Source organism: Martes martes (assembly GCF_963455335.1).
Source record: "Martes martes genome assembly, chromosome: 3".
In the NCBI taxonomy this organism is placed as follows: Eukaryota; Metazoa; Chordata; class Mammalia; order Carnivora; family Mustelidae; genus Martes; species Martes martes.
In genome coordinates this window covers 168,004,622-168,021,097 of record NC_137890.1, presented here as the reverse complement: position 1 = coordinate 168,021,097, position 16,476 = coordinate 168,004,622, and the positions used below count along the sequence as shown (strand labels likewise).

General features: G+C 41.1%; 1 protein-coding gene across 3 annotated transcripts in view; it reads left to right on the top strand.

The window, feature by feature from the left end:
- CNOT9 (CCR4-NOT transcription complex subunit 9) overlaps positions 1-15,582 on the top strand; it is a 31,327-nt gene extending 15,745 nt beyond the window's left edge. Inside the window, exons 4-8 of one of the 3 annotated variants that reach the window (XM_080798932.1) lie at positions 513-622; positions 5,829-5,938; positions 12,820-12,918; positions 13,108-13,199; positions 14,808-15,582. In XM_080798932.1, the coding sequence (XP_080655058.1) occupies positions 513-622; positions 5,829-5,938; positions 12,820-12,918; positions 13,108-13,199; positions 14,808-14,976 (580 nt within the window). In that variant the 3' untranslated portion in view covers positions 14,977-15,582. Of the gene's footprint in view, positions 1-512; positions 623-5,828; positions 5,939-12,819; positions 12,919-13,107; positions 13,200-13,885; positions 14,550-14,807 lie in introns of those variants that run through there. The other 2 variants (XM_080798934.1, XM_080798933.1) reach the window with 2 other exon arrangements.
- Positions 15,583-16,476: the final 894 nt, after the last annotated feature.

Below are 16,476 nucleotides of genomic sequence, written 5' to 3'. Positions count from 1 at the left end.
CCTAGGAGATTCTCCTGGGCAGTTAATAGCATTTTTATGACCTATTTTTTAAAATCCACAGTTGGATATTTTATCAGTTTTTTAGGAACTTGGTACTAATTACAGGGAAAATTGTGTATTCTCTTAACCATAAACCTGGAGTAGATTTTTTTAACCGTGACATTGCCATTTTGAGCTAGATTTTGTGGTGGGAGGAGGGGGATGAAAGGGGGCTCTCCTGTGCACTGTTGGATGTTTAGCAGCATTCCTGGCCTCTGCTCACTGGACACCAGTAGCACCCCATTGGTTGTGACAACCAAAAATATCTCCAGACATTGTCACATGTACCCTAATGAGCAGAATCACCCCAGCTAAGAACCGCTGGTCTAACTAATGACCAACAACTCTTTTCTAGAGATTCCTTGGTTAGGTGACATTACAGGCCCTAACAAAATAAACTGCCTGGAAATTGAATGTTCAGAATCCTTAGAAATGAACTCTGAGCTCTGATTGGGATTATGTTTTTCTTCCAGGTCAGCATTTCTTGCAGCACACATCCCACTTTTTTTGTACCCCTTTTTGCACACTGTCAGCAAAACGCGGCCCTTTGAGTATCTTCGGCTAACCAGTCTTGGAGTTATTGGTAAGTTATTGAGGTGGTTTTGCAAGTCTGAAATCTTTGGTGTTTTATTTTTTATAGCTTTTGTTCCCCAATTGTTCATTTTTGTCTTCGAGGTTGAGTCTATTTTCAATAATGAGGGCATAATAATAAATAGTAATAAATAAATATTTATTAAGTAATAAGTAAGTAAGTAATACAGTGGTTCTTACCAAGTACCATTCTGGGTGTTGTTAATAAGGGTATGAAGACCCAGCATTTGGGATTAAATTCAGCATATGTGTAGAAACAATTACCGGAATCATAGGGAGAATAAAGAACATGCTGAAGTCAACAAAGAGTATTATTGCAGAAATAAGAATTCGAGTTGGGTTTTTTTGGAGGGGGACTGCCTGGGTGGCTCAGTCTGTTAAGTGTGCAACTCTTGATTTCAGCTCAGGTCATCATCTCAGGGTTGTGAGACTGAGCCCCTATTGGGCTCTGTTCTGAGTGTGGTGCCTGCTTGGGTTTCTCTCTTTCCCTCTCCCTCTGACTTGAGCCCATGCACTCCCTCCCCCCCGCCCCCCCCAAAAAAAAAAAAAGAATTTGCATTGGTTGTTTTGTTTTGTTTCTTTCTAACCTCGAAGGTTTTGTCCTATAACTACAGATGTTCGTCCTCTATTTCACCTACTTGAATTTTTGCATGCCAAAGGTAATGTTTCCATGTATATTTACTATAGGAATTGTGTCTAAAGTACATTTTACTCAACAAAATAATATATTAGCTATTTCAGATCTCAGACTCCCAGATAATAAAGAACTGTCTTTGGATTTATGAAAAATAAATACACTCAAGAAGGGTTTCTTTTTAAATTCCCTTCAGTGTCTTTTTCTCATAGTTTTTGCTCACATGCTGGCCAAACAATAAGAACATCGATTGTATAAACTTTGGTTGTTGTGTTTATGTTCAACCTGTGTTCATATCCCTATAATTATAAACCATAGGTCAGGAAGTATACTGTAAGAGTTTAATACTTCTGTCGCTTCTCGATCTTTTGGTTAAGATCAAGTGTAGTGTCTGTTCTTACCAGTTGAAAAGTTTAGTATTTCTGAGACATATTTCTCAGAAACATTTTATTGTACATTTAAGGAGTAGATGCTATCTCATGTACTCCACATGAATGTTACTGTTTTTTACATCCCCTCCAAAGTAGTACTCTTAGTTAGAAACATTTTCCCCAATATATTTTATAATTTTCAGCTATAAAAATTTCTCATGTAGGATTTAAAACATGAACAAGCCAAAGAAAACAGTTCTATCATTAATTCCGATTTAAATTGTCCTACTTCTGCTGGTTTTTTTGACCACAGTCAGATGATGCATTAGGAGATGTTAGGGTAAAGTTAACTGTAGGGAGATAAAAAAGATATTTGTATATATTAGAGAATGATGACTGCATTAACATCCATCACCACACATGGGCTGGCTCAGTTGATGGAGCATGGGACTCCTGATCTCGGGGCTGAGTTCACGTCCCACATTGGGCGTAGAGATTACTTAAAATCTTTAAAAAATCCAGCACCACACATAGTTATAAATTTTTTTTTCTTGTGATGAGAACCTTTAAGATTTATCATCTTAACAACTTTCAAATATGCAATAAAATATTTTTACTATAGTCACTGTACATTACATCTGCAGGGCTTTTTTATAACTGAAGGTTTTATACTTTTTGTCCACCCTTACCCATTCACCCATCCCCAGTTTTTTACTGAAAAAAATTCAGTGGAATTAATAAACCTCTAACCAGATAGACTGGGAGAAAAAAAGAAAACACAAATTACAGGTTCCAGGAATGAAAGGGTATATGTTATAACAGACTGTATAGACGTTAGAAGAATAATAAGGAGTACTGCTAATAACTCTAAGCCCGTAAATTTGACGACTTAGGTGAAATGGACAAATTTTATGAAAGATTCAGTCTGCCGGACTATACTCAAGCGAAAATAGATAATCTGAATAGTTTTACATCTATTAATTTGTTTTTGTAGTTAAAAACCTTCCATCATAGAAAACTCCGGGGCCAAGTGATTTCACTGATGAAGTCTAACAAAAATTTAAAGCGGAAATAATACCAATTCCACAAAACTTTTCCAGAACATAGAGACTTCTAAACTCTTGATGAGGCCAGCATTAATTACTCTGAAATAAACCCAGAAAAAGACATTATAAGAAAACTATACGCCTCTATCCCTCAAAAACATAGATACAGAAATTCTCAACAAAATGTTAACAAATCAAGTCTAACAATATGTAAAAAGGATCATCATGATGAAGTGGGTTTATCCCAGGAACGCATGATGGTTTAACTTTCAAAAGTCAGTCAATACAGGGGTGTCTGGTTGACTCTGTTGCTAAAATATGCAACTCTTGATCTCAGGGTTGTGAATTCAAGACCTACAGTGAATATAGAGATTACTTAAAAATAACATCTGGGGCGCCTGGGTGGCTCAGTGGGTTAAAGCCTCTGCTTTCAGCTCAGGTCATGATCCCAGGGTCGTGGTATCGAGTCCCACATCAGGCTCTCTGCTCAGTGGGGAGCCTGCTTCCCCCTCTCTCTCTGTCTGCCTCTCTGCCTACTTGTAATCTCTCTGTCAAATAAATAATCTTTAAAAAAATAAAATCTTAAAAAAAAATCAGTCAATATAGTTGGCCATATAAACAGACTAAAGAAGAAACATTGTATAACCATTTCTTTAGTTTAAAAAATAAAAAGCCTTTGATAGTACTCAGCATCCATTTATGATAAAAACTCCAGCAAAGTAGAAATAGAGGGAACTTTCTCAACCCAGATAAGTTTAAAAAAATAAATCCTACAGTTAAGATCACAGTTAATGTGAAAAACCAAGCGTTTTCCCCCCAAAATTGAGAACAAGGCAAAGATATTTATTCTCACCACTCCCGTTCAGTATCATCCTGGAAATCCTACCTGTTGCAATAAGGCAAGAGAAAAAAATAAAAGGCATACAAATTAGAAAAAATTAGATTGTCTATTCATTTTTATGTGCTAGCTAAAACAGTCAGAAATTGAAAATTTAAAAACCTACCATTTGTAATAGCACCAAAACATGATGTAAGTCTTACAAAAGATGTGCAAGATCTATAGCTAAAAAACTACAAGGCAATGATAAAAGAAGTTAAAGAAAACCTAAATAAATGCAGAGATATACCATGTTCATTGATTGGTATATCAGTGGTTCAGTATTGTTGAGATGTCAGTTCTCCCTAAACTGGTTGTATAGGTTTAGGGCAATTCCAACAAAATCCCATGAAACTTTTTTTTCATGGAAACTGACAGGCTCTTTCTGAAATTTATGTGGAGAGGCAAATGAACTAGAATATCCAGGGTTTCTTTTGTTTTGTTTTAAAGATTTATTTATTTATTTTAGAGAGCGTATGTGTGAGCCCGGGGAGGGGCAGAGGAAGAGGGGAAGCAGAGCCCAACATGGGGCTCAATCCCAGGACCCTGAGATCGTGACCTGAGCTAAAACCAAGAGTTGGTCATTCAACAAACTGAGCCACCCCGGCGCCCCTAGAATATCAGTTTTAAAAAGAAGGACAAAGCTGGAAGATGTATACTACCTAATTTCAAGACCTACTGGAAAACCAGTTGTCAAGACAGCATAGTATTGGAGAAAAGCTAGACTTATAGATCAATGGAGCAGAACTGGGGAGTCCAGAAGTTGACCCATACAGATATGGTTAATTGATTTTTTTTTAAATTTTATTTATTTATTTGACAGAGATCACAGGCAGGCAGAGAGAGAGGAAGGGAAGCAGACTCCCTGCCGAGCAGAGAGCCCGATGTGGGGCTCGATCCCAGGACCCTGGAATCATGACCTGAGCCAAAGGCAGAGGCTTTAACCCACTGAGCCACCCAGGCGCCCGGTTAATTGATTTTTGACAGAGGTACAAAGACAGTTTAGTGGAGAAAGGATAGTCTTTTCAGTAAATGTTGCTGGAACAATTAGATATCCATATGTAAAACAAGGAACCATGATCTATACCTTGTACTGTATATAAAATTAGAATGGGGGCACTTGGGTGGCTCAGTCATTAAGCGGTTGCCTTCGGCTCAGATCATGATCCCAGGGTCCTGGGTTCGAGCCCTGCATCAGGCTCCCTGCTCGGCGGGAAGCCTGCTTCTCCTTCTCCCATTCCCTCTGCTTGTGTTCCCTCTCTCGCTGTTTCTCTCTGTCAAATAAATAAAATCTTTAAAAAAAATTAACTCAGAATGGATTTTAGACCTACATGTAAAGTTAAAATGAAATAGTAATTGGACATCTGCTTTAGGGCATATTAGTGAATTATGGTATATGCTGTTTGCTGTGGTGTTTAAAGATGTAGCATTTGTAGATTGCCAGTTCTTGTTAAATGATACTCCTTTCTCTTCTAAAGTGATTGATTTTGGTTATTACAGATCTGATTAATCTAGGCCTTTTTGTATAAAAGCTAGGTGATACATTGGGCAGCTTGGGAACCAGTCATTTGTTTAATGGGGCTCTGCTTCCTTATGTACAGAATGGAAAGATTAACACTGAACTGTGTCTGTTGCCTGGTCAGTGGTGTCAGGTTAAAACTCAACAGAATAGAATTGGAATGAATTTTTAAAATCATTTGTTCCAATTCTTATTTTATAAACAGAGGCCTGTAAAGAGATGGTAACTCTTACAAATTTAGGCAAACTAGTTGTGGAACTAGGATTAGAGTGTGTGTGTGTGTTATTTGGGTATACCCTTCCATGTGTGCACTTCTTCAAGAAAGTGACAGTTAAACAACGAAGAAGCAGTGTTTGTTTATGTCCGAATATCCTTTTCTACTGATACAAAATTCTTCTCTCTTACCTAAAATAATTGGAGAATAGATGGTGATAATATTGTGTGGTTGTCTACCAAGAGTGATAGAAAAATGATTTAGAGGGCTGACCTGCTGCTAACTATGTGATGGACCAAACTTGGTACCTGATCTTTGAAATGCTGACCGATACATTTCAGTCAATGTGTGCTTTCTCTTCCTTTTCTTTCTTTCTTTTTTTTTTTAATATCAGTTTGAATCAGATTCTCTGGCATGAACCCCAGTTTGTGTTCTCTGTTATTTAAGTTCCACAACTAGCTGGATGAACCCTACAAAGTTCATTTTCATTAAAAACCCTGACTTTGAAACAATTTTGTTTGTCCATATTTTCTTTAGGGGCCCTAGTGAAAACAGATGAGCAGGAAGTAATCAACTTTTTATTGACAACAGAAATTATCCCTTTGTGTTTGCGCATTATGGAATCTGGAAGTGAACTTTCCAAAACGGTATGTGCTTTTCAACTTAGGTTCTGTATTGTGTTGGCTCTTGGACTGCTTCATGGTCCTAGGATCATTTTCTGTGTCCCTTGGGCTTTTTGAAACTTCTCTGTATTTATTTTCTTTTAGATAAAAATTGTTTTAAAATGATCATTTAAAAACCCCAACCCTTAAGAGGAATATAAAGTTAAACACTGAATTTCTCCCTTTTCTCTGAACCCACTTTTCCAAAGGTGTATTATTCTGGACATTTTTTTAAAAATTTCTTTATTTGAGAGAGAGAGTGCACACACGTGTGAGAGAGCATGAGCAGCGGGGTAGAGGGAGAAGCAGCTCCCCACTGAGCAGAGAGCCTGACATAGGACTTGATCGCAGGACTCTAGAATCATAACCTGAGCCGAAGGCAGACACTTATCAGACTGAACCACCCAGGCGCTCATTATTCCAGACATTTTTTAATGCACACTCAAGTGTATGCATATTTGAGCTTCTGCTTACTTTGCTTTTTAACCATGAATGACAACGTGACTGGGTATAAAATTCTTACATAATTTTCTCTGTCAGAACTCTGTTGCCATAGCTCTGTTGTCTTCTGATATTGGATATATAGTGAAATCTTGGGGCAACCTAAGTTTTTCCTTTTCTTGGTGAATTTGCCTTTTTTGTGTGGATGTCTGTAAGCTTTTATTTTATTATTTTATGTTCATTTGATAATCTTACATCAAATTTTTTCCAGAAGAGCATACTCTTCATGTCTCTTGTTAATTTTCATAGTATTTTTCATTTGTTTTGGCCTCTCACTTCAGCAACATCAGTTATGCTATGTATATATATTTTTTATTTATTTATTTATTTATTTAAAGATTCCATTTATTCACCTGACAGATCACAAGTAGGCAGAGAGGCAGGCAGAGAGAGAAGGGAGGAAGCAGGCTCCCCGCTGAGCAGAGAGCCCGATGCGGGGCTCGATCCCAGGACGCTGGGATCATGACCTGAGCCGAAGGCAGCGGCTTTAACCCACTGAGCCACCCAGGCGCACCTATGTATATATATTTTTTAAAGATTTTATTTGTTTGACAGAGAGATCACAAGTAGGCAGAGAGGCAGGCAGAGAGGGGGGGAAGCAGGCTTCCTGCTGAGCAGGGAGCCCAACGCAGGACTTGTTCCCAGGACCCTGGGATCATGACCCGAGCCAAGGGCAGACACTTAACCAACTGAGTCCCACCCAGGCGTCCCTCAGTCATGCTATATTATATATCTTTTCTATTTTTTTTCCCCTCTAATAGATTTCTACTTTATTTTATGTCATGTTTTTTTTTCTCAAAGCTGCTTTTCCATGTTGCTATTTTTAGCAATATCCAACCTCTGCTTCTATAGTATGTGCAGTCACATTGAATTAATATTTAATGCTGAGTTGGATGTAAGCAGATGTAATGATTTTTAAAATTTTGTATTTTTAACATGCAATACAGGGGCACCTGGTAATCAGAAGAGCACGTGGCTCTTGATCTCAGGTTTGTGAGTTCAAGTCCCATGTTAGGTGTAGATATTACTTAAAAAAATAAACTTTAAACGTGTTACAGATATAAAGTAGAAAATTCAAGTAGTACAAATAAAAGTAAGTCTCCTACCTCAGCCTCTCAATTCTCCCTGAAAGTAACCAGCATTACCACTTTCTTGTATCTTTCTAGAAGTAGTTTATACGTGTGTGTGTTACAGCTTAATTTTGTATTCATATTTTCCTTAGTGTTTGCCCTCTCACTTCTTGTGTCTTTTCAGCTCTTCATCAAAATTTTTATCCTTTTTGAATTGTTTTTTGATATTTTTTAAAATCCATGTTTTCTTCAACTCCTTTGAAAATGTAGATAATTATTACTTGTTACCTCTTCTCCAGGTATGTCTGTGCAAAAGTCTTCAGTTGGGAGCAGTTCTACCCAAGATAGCTATTTGTTTAAAAATAATGGATGGAAAGCAAGGTGGTAGGAGCTCACACTGGCATACTTTTAAATCAAGTGTTTTACCTCTGAATATTTTCTGCCCACTCTACCTGTCTGGGGTATATGTGTTAGGGAGGTATCTATACCTCTGTATTCATTTTTCTGCTTAAACACATAAAGGGTAAGTGATGGTTGGATCTATATGTGTGTTTCATTTCTTCCTTAATTTTAGGGGGTTTTGTTAATTTCAGTGGGTTTCTGGGGCAGGATCAGAATGGATACAACTGTACTCTGTCATCTTATATTAGTGGTTGCCTGTGAATAGGTTTTTCAAGTTGGCTTCTTATAGATGGGGTAGACAAAGACCCCTTTCTTTTGTGGCATCTCTCCTTTTTTCAGGAGCCCCATTCTAATGATCACTGTTTACCTTCTTTGTGCATTACTGGAGTTAATCCATTCTGAGTGCATATAGGTTCCCATTAGCTTATATGGCATATCCTGCTTGGTATGGTGAATAGCTCCTGGCTTGTCTTCCTTTGCTCCATGCAGGCAGAGACCTTACCACGTTTGCTTTTATGTACAATACTTAGTCTAACACCTTGCTCTAGTAGGCGCTCCCTAAAGCAGAGGGTCTCAATTAGGGATGTGTGGAATGATCACCTGTGAAGTGGTTTTTGTTTTTTGAGGGGAGAGTGGGTACGGGGGTGGTGGGGAGCAGGGGGAAAGAATCTTAAGCAGGGGGCACCTGGGTGGCTCATATGGTTAAGCGACTGCCTTCAGCTCGGGTCATGATCCTGGAGTTCCGGGATCAAGTCCCGCATCAGGCTTTCTACTTGGCAGAGAGTCTGCTTCTCCCTCTGACCTTCCCCCTTCTCATGCTCACGCGCTCTCTCTCTCCCTCTCTCTCTCTCTCTCTCTCATTCTCTCAAATAATAAAAATCTTAAAAAAAAGAATCTTAAGCAGGCTCCATGCCCAGTGCAGAGCTCAACATGGGACTTGATCTCACAACCCTGTGATCATGACCTGAGCTGAAATCAAGAGTCTGACACTCAACTGGCTAAGCCACCCTGGCACCCCAGTGAAGGGTTTTAAAACTGGACATGCCCAGGCCCCACCTCTGACCTACTGAGTCATTCTCTATGGTGATAAAGTCTGGACATAGGTGTTTTTTTTTTTTTTTAAAGATTTTATTATTTATTTGATAGAAATCACAAGTAGGCAGAGAGAGAGGGGAAACAGGCTCCCTGCTGAGCAGAGAGCCTGATGCGGGGCTCGATCCCAGGACCCTGAAATCTTGTCCTGAGCCGTAGGCAGAGGCTTAACCAACTGAGCCACCCAGGCACCCCTGGACATTGGTGTCTTTTAAAAACTTCCCCCAGGTGAGAGTATGATATGACCATTGTATCTACCATCAGCATAATCCTATGCTATGACCCAGCAGTCCCACTCTTGGGTGTATGGCCAAGAGAAAGGAGTTCTTTTTTTTTTTTTTTTTTTAAAGATTTTATTTTTTATTTATTTATTTGACAGAGATCACAAGTAGGCAGAGAGGCAGACAGAGAGAGAGAGGGAAGCAGACTCCCTGCCGAGCAGAGAGCCTGATGCGGGACTTGATCCCAGGACCCTGAGATCATGACCTGAGCCGAAGGCAGCGGCTTAACCCACTGAGCCACCCAGGCGCCCCGAGAAATGAGTTCTTATGTACATCACAGTATGTAGAAGAATGTTTATAACAGCATTATTCGTAAAAGATAAATTGTAGTATAGCCACAGAATAAACTCCACAGTAATTAGGAAGAATACTGATATAGGCAGGATGGTTGATGCTCATGGGGATGCTCATAGAGATAGTTGATGCTCATATATTGAGCAAGGGAAGCCAGCACATGCATGAATTCGTACTGTATGATTCCATTTAGGTGAAAGTCAAGAATGGGCAAAACCGCTCAGTGAGGATCAGTCTGAATAGTGTTTACTTCTCAGGGAAGGGTTTATGGTGGTTTTTTTGTTTTGGTTTGGTTTGGTTTAAGATTTATTTGAGAGAGAACATGCTCAAGCAGGGGAAGGGACAGAGGGAGAGGGCAAAGCAGACTCCCCACTCAGCGCAGAGCCTGATGTGGGGCACCATCCCAAGACCCTGAGATCATGACCTGAGCCAAATTTGGACACTTAACCAACTGAGTCACCTTGGCACCCTCTCAGGGAAGGGTATTGACTGAGAAAAGGCACAACGGAATCTCCTGGAGTGCTGGAAATCTTTTATATTTTAATCTGGTTGTGGTTCCTAAATGTGTACATAGGTAAAAGTGCATTAAGATACACTGAAGAGGGGTGCCTGGGTGGCTCAGTGGATTAAAGCCTCTGCCTTCGGCTTAGGTCATGATCCCAGGGTGCTGGGATCGGGCCCCACATCGGGCTCTCTGCTCAGAGGGAAGCCTGCTTCCCTTCCTCTCTCTCTGCCTGCCTCTCTGGCTACTTGTGATCTCTCTCTGTCTGTCAAATAAATAAATTAAATCTTTAAAAAAAAAATACACTGAAGACAGTGCACTTTGTGCACTGTACACATGTTACTGTGTGTATTTCCTCTCATTCCCATAACAAATGCCCAAGCTTGGTGGTTAAAACAACACAAATTTGTTCTCTTACAGTTCTGCAACTTAAAAATTATCAATCAGTTTCACCAAGCTAAAGTCAGAGTGTTGGTAGGGCAATATTCCTTCTGGAGCCTCTAGGAGAGCATCCCTTTCTTAGCTTTTTCCAGCTTCGAGAATTACATTCTTTGGCTCACGCTCTCCTCCTCCATCTTCAAAGCCAGCAGTGTAACGTGTTCAGATTTCTTTGTGCTCTGTCATATCGCTTTCTCCTATGTGATCAAATCTCCCTCCACCTTCCTCTTACAAGGACACTTGAAGTTCTGTTTAAGGCCCTCCTGGATAATTGAGAATGATTCATCTCCCCGAGATCTTTTTTTTTTTTTTTTTTTTTAAATAATCTCTACACTGAAGATAGGACTCAAACTTACAACCCTGGGATCAAAAGAGTCATGTGCTCTTCCAACTGAGCCAGCCAGGCACCCCTGTCCCCAAGATCCTTAATCACTTTTGCAGAGTCCCTTTTGCTATAGAAGGTAGCATTCACCGAGTTTGGTTATTGGGACCTGGATATCTCTGGGGGCCATTATTTAGCCCAACCACTATTTTATACCCTAGTAAAATAAAATAAACAGTTGCCACAGCTGGTTCTGATGAACAGCCGAGGAAGGGAGTCATTAAAATAATTGTTTGAGGGGCGCCTGGGTGGCTCAGTGGGTTAAGCCTCTGCCTTCAGCTCGGGTCATGATCTCAGGGTCCTGGGATTGAGCCCCACATCGGGCTCTCTGCTCAGCGGGGAGCCCGCTTCCCCCTTTCTCTCTGCCTGCCTCTGCCTACTTGTGATCCCTCTCTCTGTCAAATGAATAAATGGAAAATCTTTAAAAAAATAATAATAATAATAAAATAATTGTTTGACTTGAATTAAGCTAGTATTTTTTAGTCCCTTCTGTGCAAGAGTTAATTGAATTTAAATTGAGGGTATTCTTATGTGTGTGTATGTGTGTATACAGGTAATTTTTTAAAATCAACCTATAATGTTTGTTTCAGAGGCATGGGACTGTGATTCATCAGTCTTACACAATTCACAGCACTCACTATAGCACATACCCTCCCCAGTGCCCATCACCCAGCCACTCCATCCCTCCCACCCTCTCCCCTCCAGCCACCCTTAGTTTTTGTTTCCTGAGATAAAGAATGTCATATGGTTTGTCTCCCTCTCTGATTTTGTCTTGTTTCAATTTTTCCTCTCTTCCCCTGTGATCCTCTGCCTTGTTTCCCAAATTCCACCTATCAGTGAGATCATACGATAATTGTCTTTTTCTGACTTACTTCACTTAGCATAATACCCTCTAGTTCCATCCACGTCGTTGGAAAAGGCCAGATAAAATTGCGGATATTCTTTACTATTGTTGGAATAGTGTTAGAAGGGAGGCTTCAAAATCTTAATTTTTAAAGATCTTTTAAGAGTAGAAAAAGCTTGGAGCCCCCTGGGTGGCTCAATCAGTTAAGCATCTTGATCCCAGCTCAGGTCTCAATCTCCGAGTCACGAGTTCAGGCGCTGCACTGGGCTCTATACTGGGCATGGAGCCTACTTAAAAAAAAAAAAAAAGAGTAGGCAAAGCTCTGATTACCTCATTTGGAAGAGATGAGGCACAGCTGAATTTCTAAACTCATCTTTGCTCATGGAAAAAGAGAAAAAGCTCTGTATTCAGAGGAGGTTTGGACCTCAACTCTACAACTTAGAGGCTTTGTCACTTGGGACCTTAACCTGACAAGTTATTAATTAGCGCTTATGCCTGGCACACAGTGTTTGGTAACTGAAAAAGTACCTACATTTTTAAGAATTTCATAATTACCCAGAACCTACTCTTTTCTGTAAAAAGAGAGTAACAGTGATACCTACCTCATAGGTTTATTGTGAAAATGAGACAGGGGCACCTGGGTGGCTCAGTTGGTTAAGTGTCTGCCTTCAGCTCAGGTCATGATCCTAGGGTCCTGGGATCGAGTCCTGCATTGGGCTCCCTGCTCAACAAAAAGCCTGTTTCTCCCTTTCCCTCTGCCTGCTGCTCCCCCTGTTGTGATGTGCTTTGTCAAATAAATAAATAAAATCTTAAAAAAAAAAAAAAAAGAAGGCATGTTATACCTTTAGGAAATACTTTGGCACACAGTAAGTATTCACTATAGTCATGTGTTTATTATTAATTGTGTTTAAACTGTGCATATCTTGTTGACTAAGTTACACATATGGTTGGGGTCTCTGCTTAATTTTCTGCTTCACAATTCTTCCTGGACAATGAATCGACCATAGGAAGACAAGTCTGAGCAACGTTTTGGACTCCTTAATTTTTGTTTTTACTCCAGGTTGCCACATTTATCCTCCAGAAAATCCTCTTAGATGACACAGGTTTGGCATATATATGTCAGACATACGAGCGTTTCTCCCACGTTGCCATGATCCTGGTGAGTTCTTTCATCTAACCCCCTTAAAGTTACTTGTGATCACACAGCTTAGTCCCTTTGCAGCCGACACTGAACAGCTTCTTGGAACCTTGTGTGACGATTCTTAAAATATCTGATCTCTGATGTCAACTGGGATTATTTTGTGTTTGTGTGTTTTTTCCTACCCCAACCCTTTCTGGGGGAAAACAGGGTAAGATGGTCCTGCAGCTCTCCAAAGAGCCTTCCGCCCGTCTGCTGAAGCACGTAGTGAGGTGTTACCTGCGACTCTCAGATAACCCCAGGTAAACATTTACAGGATTTCTAGGACATTGGGGAAATGCCCTGATGAATAGTTGCCTCATCTCATGGCATAGCTCCTGTATCTTTAGGGTTGGGAAGGGATATAACGATAATTAGTCTGGCAGAACTTGATTAAATCCTTTTAAAATCTGAAGTGCTAAATTTAAAAATCCGTCAGAGTTTTGGGGATGCCTGGTTGGCCCAGTAGAGCATGTGACTCTTGATCTCAGAGTCGCGAGTTCAAGCTCCACGCTGGGCACAGAGCTTACTTTAAAAAAAGCCCATCAGAGTTTTCTCTCTGTAACTCTATACCCTCCTCTGGAATTCCAGAGAGTCCAGACAGTTCCCAGGGAACCTTATGACACATTACTCCTGTGGTTTGAGCTCTCTGTTGCTGCCCCAGGTGGTCAGGATGATAAGTATATTTTCAAAGATCTCGTAAGAAAGGAATGGAGCCCAGAGGGCACTTGAATTATATTTTCAGTTCTCTCTTTGATTCCTGTAAAGTCGTTGAGCTAATTATTTTATCTCTCTATGTTCATAATCTTTCTGTCAGAAATCATACATTGTAGATACAGTGCATTTTAGAAGTGTTTGACCTTTTGCTTTTTAAATCCATAATTCATGCTGAAAGCCACTTGCTTAGGTTCTGCTAAACCACATAATGGGGCAATTTCTGTGTTCCTAGGAGTGGGGATAACTCGATTTAATGTGAGCGCAGCCTTCTGCCCCTGAGGTTATTCAAGCCCGAGCTGTTTCTTCATCATTTTTTCCTGTTCTTCAGTGGCTCCTGTTTTCTTCAGTTTGAAAATATGTTTCTTTAAACTAGTCTGAGTACAAAAGCTATAACTATTTAGAACAGTTTTATAAACCATTAGCATTTATCTTTTGGAGGTTTTCAGATTTCACTTTCCACTGTTCATCTTTTAAAGAAACTGAAACATTTGAAAGTTCATCTGATAGTGTTGCCACCATAGATTTGTTTTTACATCTCATCTCTTATTAAGCATTTTAATTATAAAACTGAAGCAGGGGCGTCTGGTGGGCTCAGTCAGTAGAGCGTGTGATTCTTGATTTCGGAGTCATGCATTCAAGCCCCACATTGGACGTAGAACTTACTTTTTTAAAAAAGGAAAGAGAAAAAGAAACTGAGGCAGTTTTTAGAAAGACACAAAAATCATATTAATTTAGAATTAAAGTTCACTAATTTATCATACTGTGAGTTGGGTCATCTCCCCTGTTCATGTACTGATTTTGGAACTGTTTGATTACTATAACCCATCGATTTTTACCATGAGCATATTGACATTATTTACTGGAATAAATCAGTGAATTGAACTGTTGCACCATTTCATTCCATTTTGCTGTGTCTTGGAATTCCACATTGAGCCATCATCCTGAAAATGTTCGCAGGTGACAGACCCTGGAGATCTGAGCCCATAGCTAATACCAGTTGTTAAGGAATTTTAATGGATTCTTAAGATAACTTGACTGAACCTCATATTCCCGGGATTCTGTATATTTATGTCTAAGAAAGGGCTTCTTCCCTGTCCCCCAAATGTGGGTTTATTTGCTGGTCTCCCTGGTTGGCTTGTTTGTCTCTGATGTAGGGCACGTGAAGCGCTCAGGCAGTGCCTCCCTGACCAGCTGAAGGACACGACCTTCGCCCAGGTGCTAAAAGATGACACCACCACGAAACGCTGGCTTGCACAACTGGTGAAGAACCTGCAAGAGGGCCAGGTCACCGATCCCCGGGGCATCCCCCTGCCCCCTCAGTGATCCTCCCCCACCCCCTCCTACCACTCCCCCAAGTTGGGGAAGGGAGGGGGAACCCGCAAGGAAAACAGCTCAGGTTTTACCGCTGACCAGGAATAGACAACCTCAATGCTGAACTGCACTGGAGAAGAGGGGCGAGGTCACCCCGCTGGGGTGAACGGGCTGCCATCTCGGGCTGCCTCCGGGACCTGGGCTCCCTCCGCTACTCCCCGGAGATGGGCTCCTGACACAGCAGTCTGCCACCACAGCTCCAGGAGGGTGTCAACACCAGCAAATGCTGTGTCTGCAGCGTGCCCGCCATGGCCCTTCTCCCCAACCCGTACCAGCCACCGGCAGGGAGGGGGACGGGGCGGTGGTAGCACGCTAGGCATGCCGAACGCCTGGGACCAAGCCGTGTGGCGGTCTTCTATTTTGCCTTCCTGGAAGACTCAAGACGTGTCTCTTCATCCTCTCTCTCAGTATTTGTTTACTTTGGTCTCTTGTTTTTGATGTCAGAGAGAGGTGTGTTTAGTGGACACGAGCTGTAATACTCAGCAGAACTTTGTCAATTGGCACTGTTTACAAGTCTGTTAGCTGCATAAGCTTAATAAAAAATTGGTCTGGGCATTACATCCCCTCTAGCAGGCCAACAGCTGCATGAACTGTGGGGAGGAATGGGAGGCAAGGGAAGGATCAAGCCAAAGGACAGCAGGACCCCATCGCCTCTTTCCCTTCCCTTTCTGTCCTTCTGCCCCCGGTTCCAGACGCCACAAGGACCCTAACCTTGTTTCTGGCTCTAGCTGCTAGCTTTACCAAATCTCAGTGCTTTTCCCTTTTCCACATCCCTTCTATTAAACTTCCAACAGACGTCTTAATTCATCATGCTGTCCTGGAAGGGTATTGTACTGGGGGAGGAGAGGTGGCGTGGGCCTCACCTTCAATTCCAGCCCTCAGAGAGGTTTCCTGGGTGACTTTTAAAGGGAAAGGTGCCTGGGGACCAAGATGACAGGCTGCTTGATCCCATTCTTTAGTATGAATTTCTGCAGCTCCATCTGTGTTCATGATTGTACTTGAAGTGGGATTAGCTGAATGAGTTCATCTTACTCAGATTTAAGACGGAGGGCGGGACTCTGCTTCTTCACTGTCTTTTTTTTTTTTCTTTTTTTTTTTGACACATTCCCTATTGGTCTATGGGAATTACAGGGTTGCCACTAAAGTACTTCCACTTGTTCATATCGAGTCAGTGAACCCCCTTCCTTCTTTGGAGCTCCAGATGACTTCACAATCCAGAGACTTGAATCTGTAACGCAGTGTAAACTGCCTTGCTTTCCCCTAGTCCTTCCCTCTGCCAACACCTGCTCTCTCTCTCATCCCCACCTCCAGTCAAAGATGGGATTATTAATCCAACTCTAGAGAGAGACAAGGTATTTTCTGTCCACATCTCCCCAGTGAAGGTATCTCCAAACAAGTTTGGGGAGGGTCCGTTTGTAAGGAGCAAGCTCCGAGAACCCTCTGCGGAGGCAG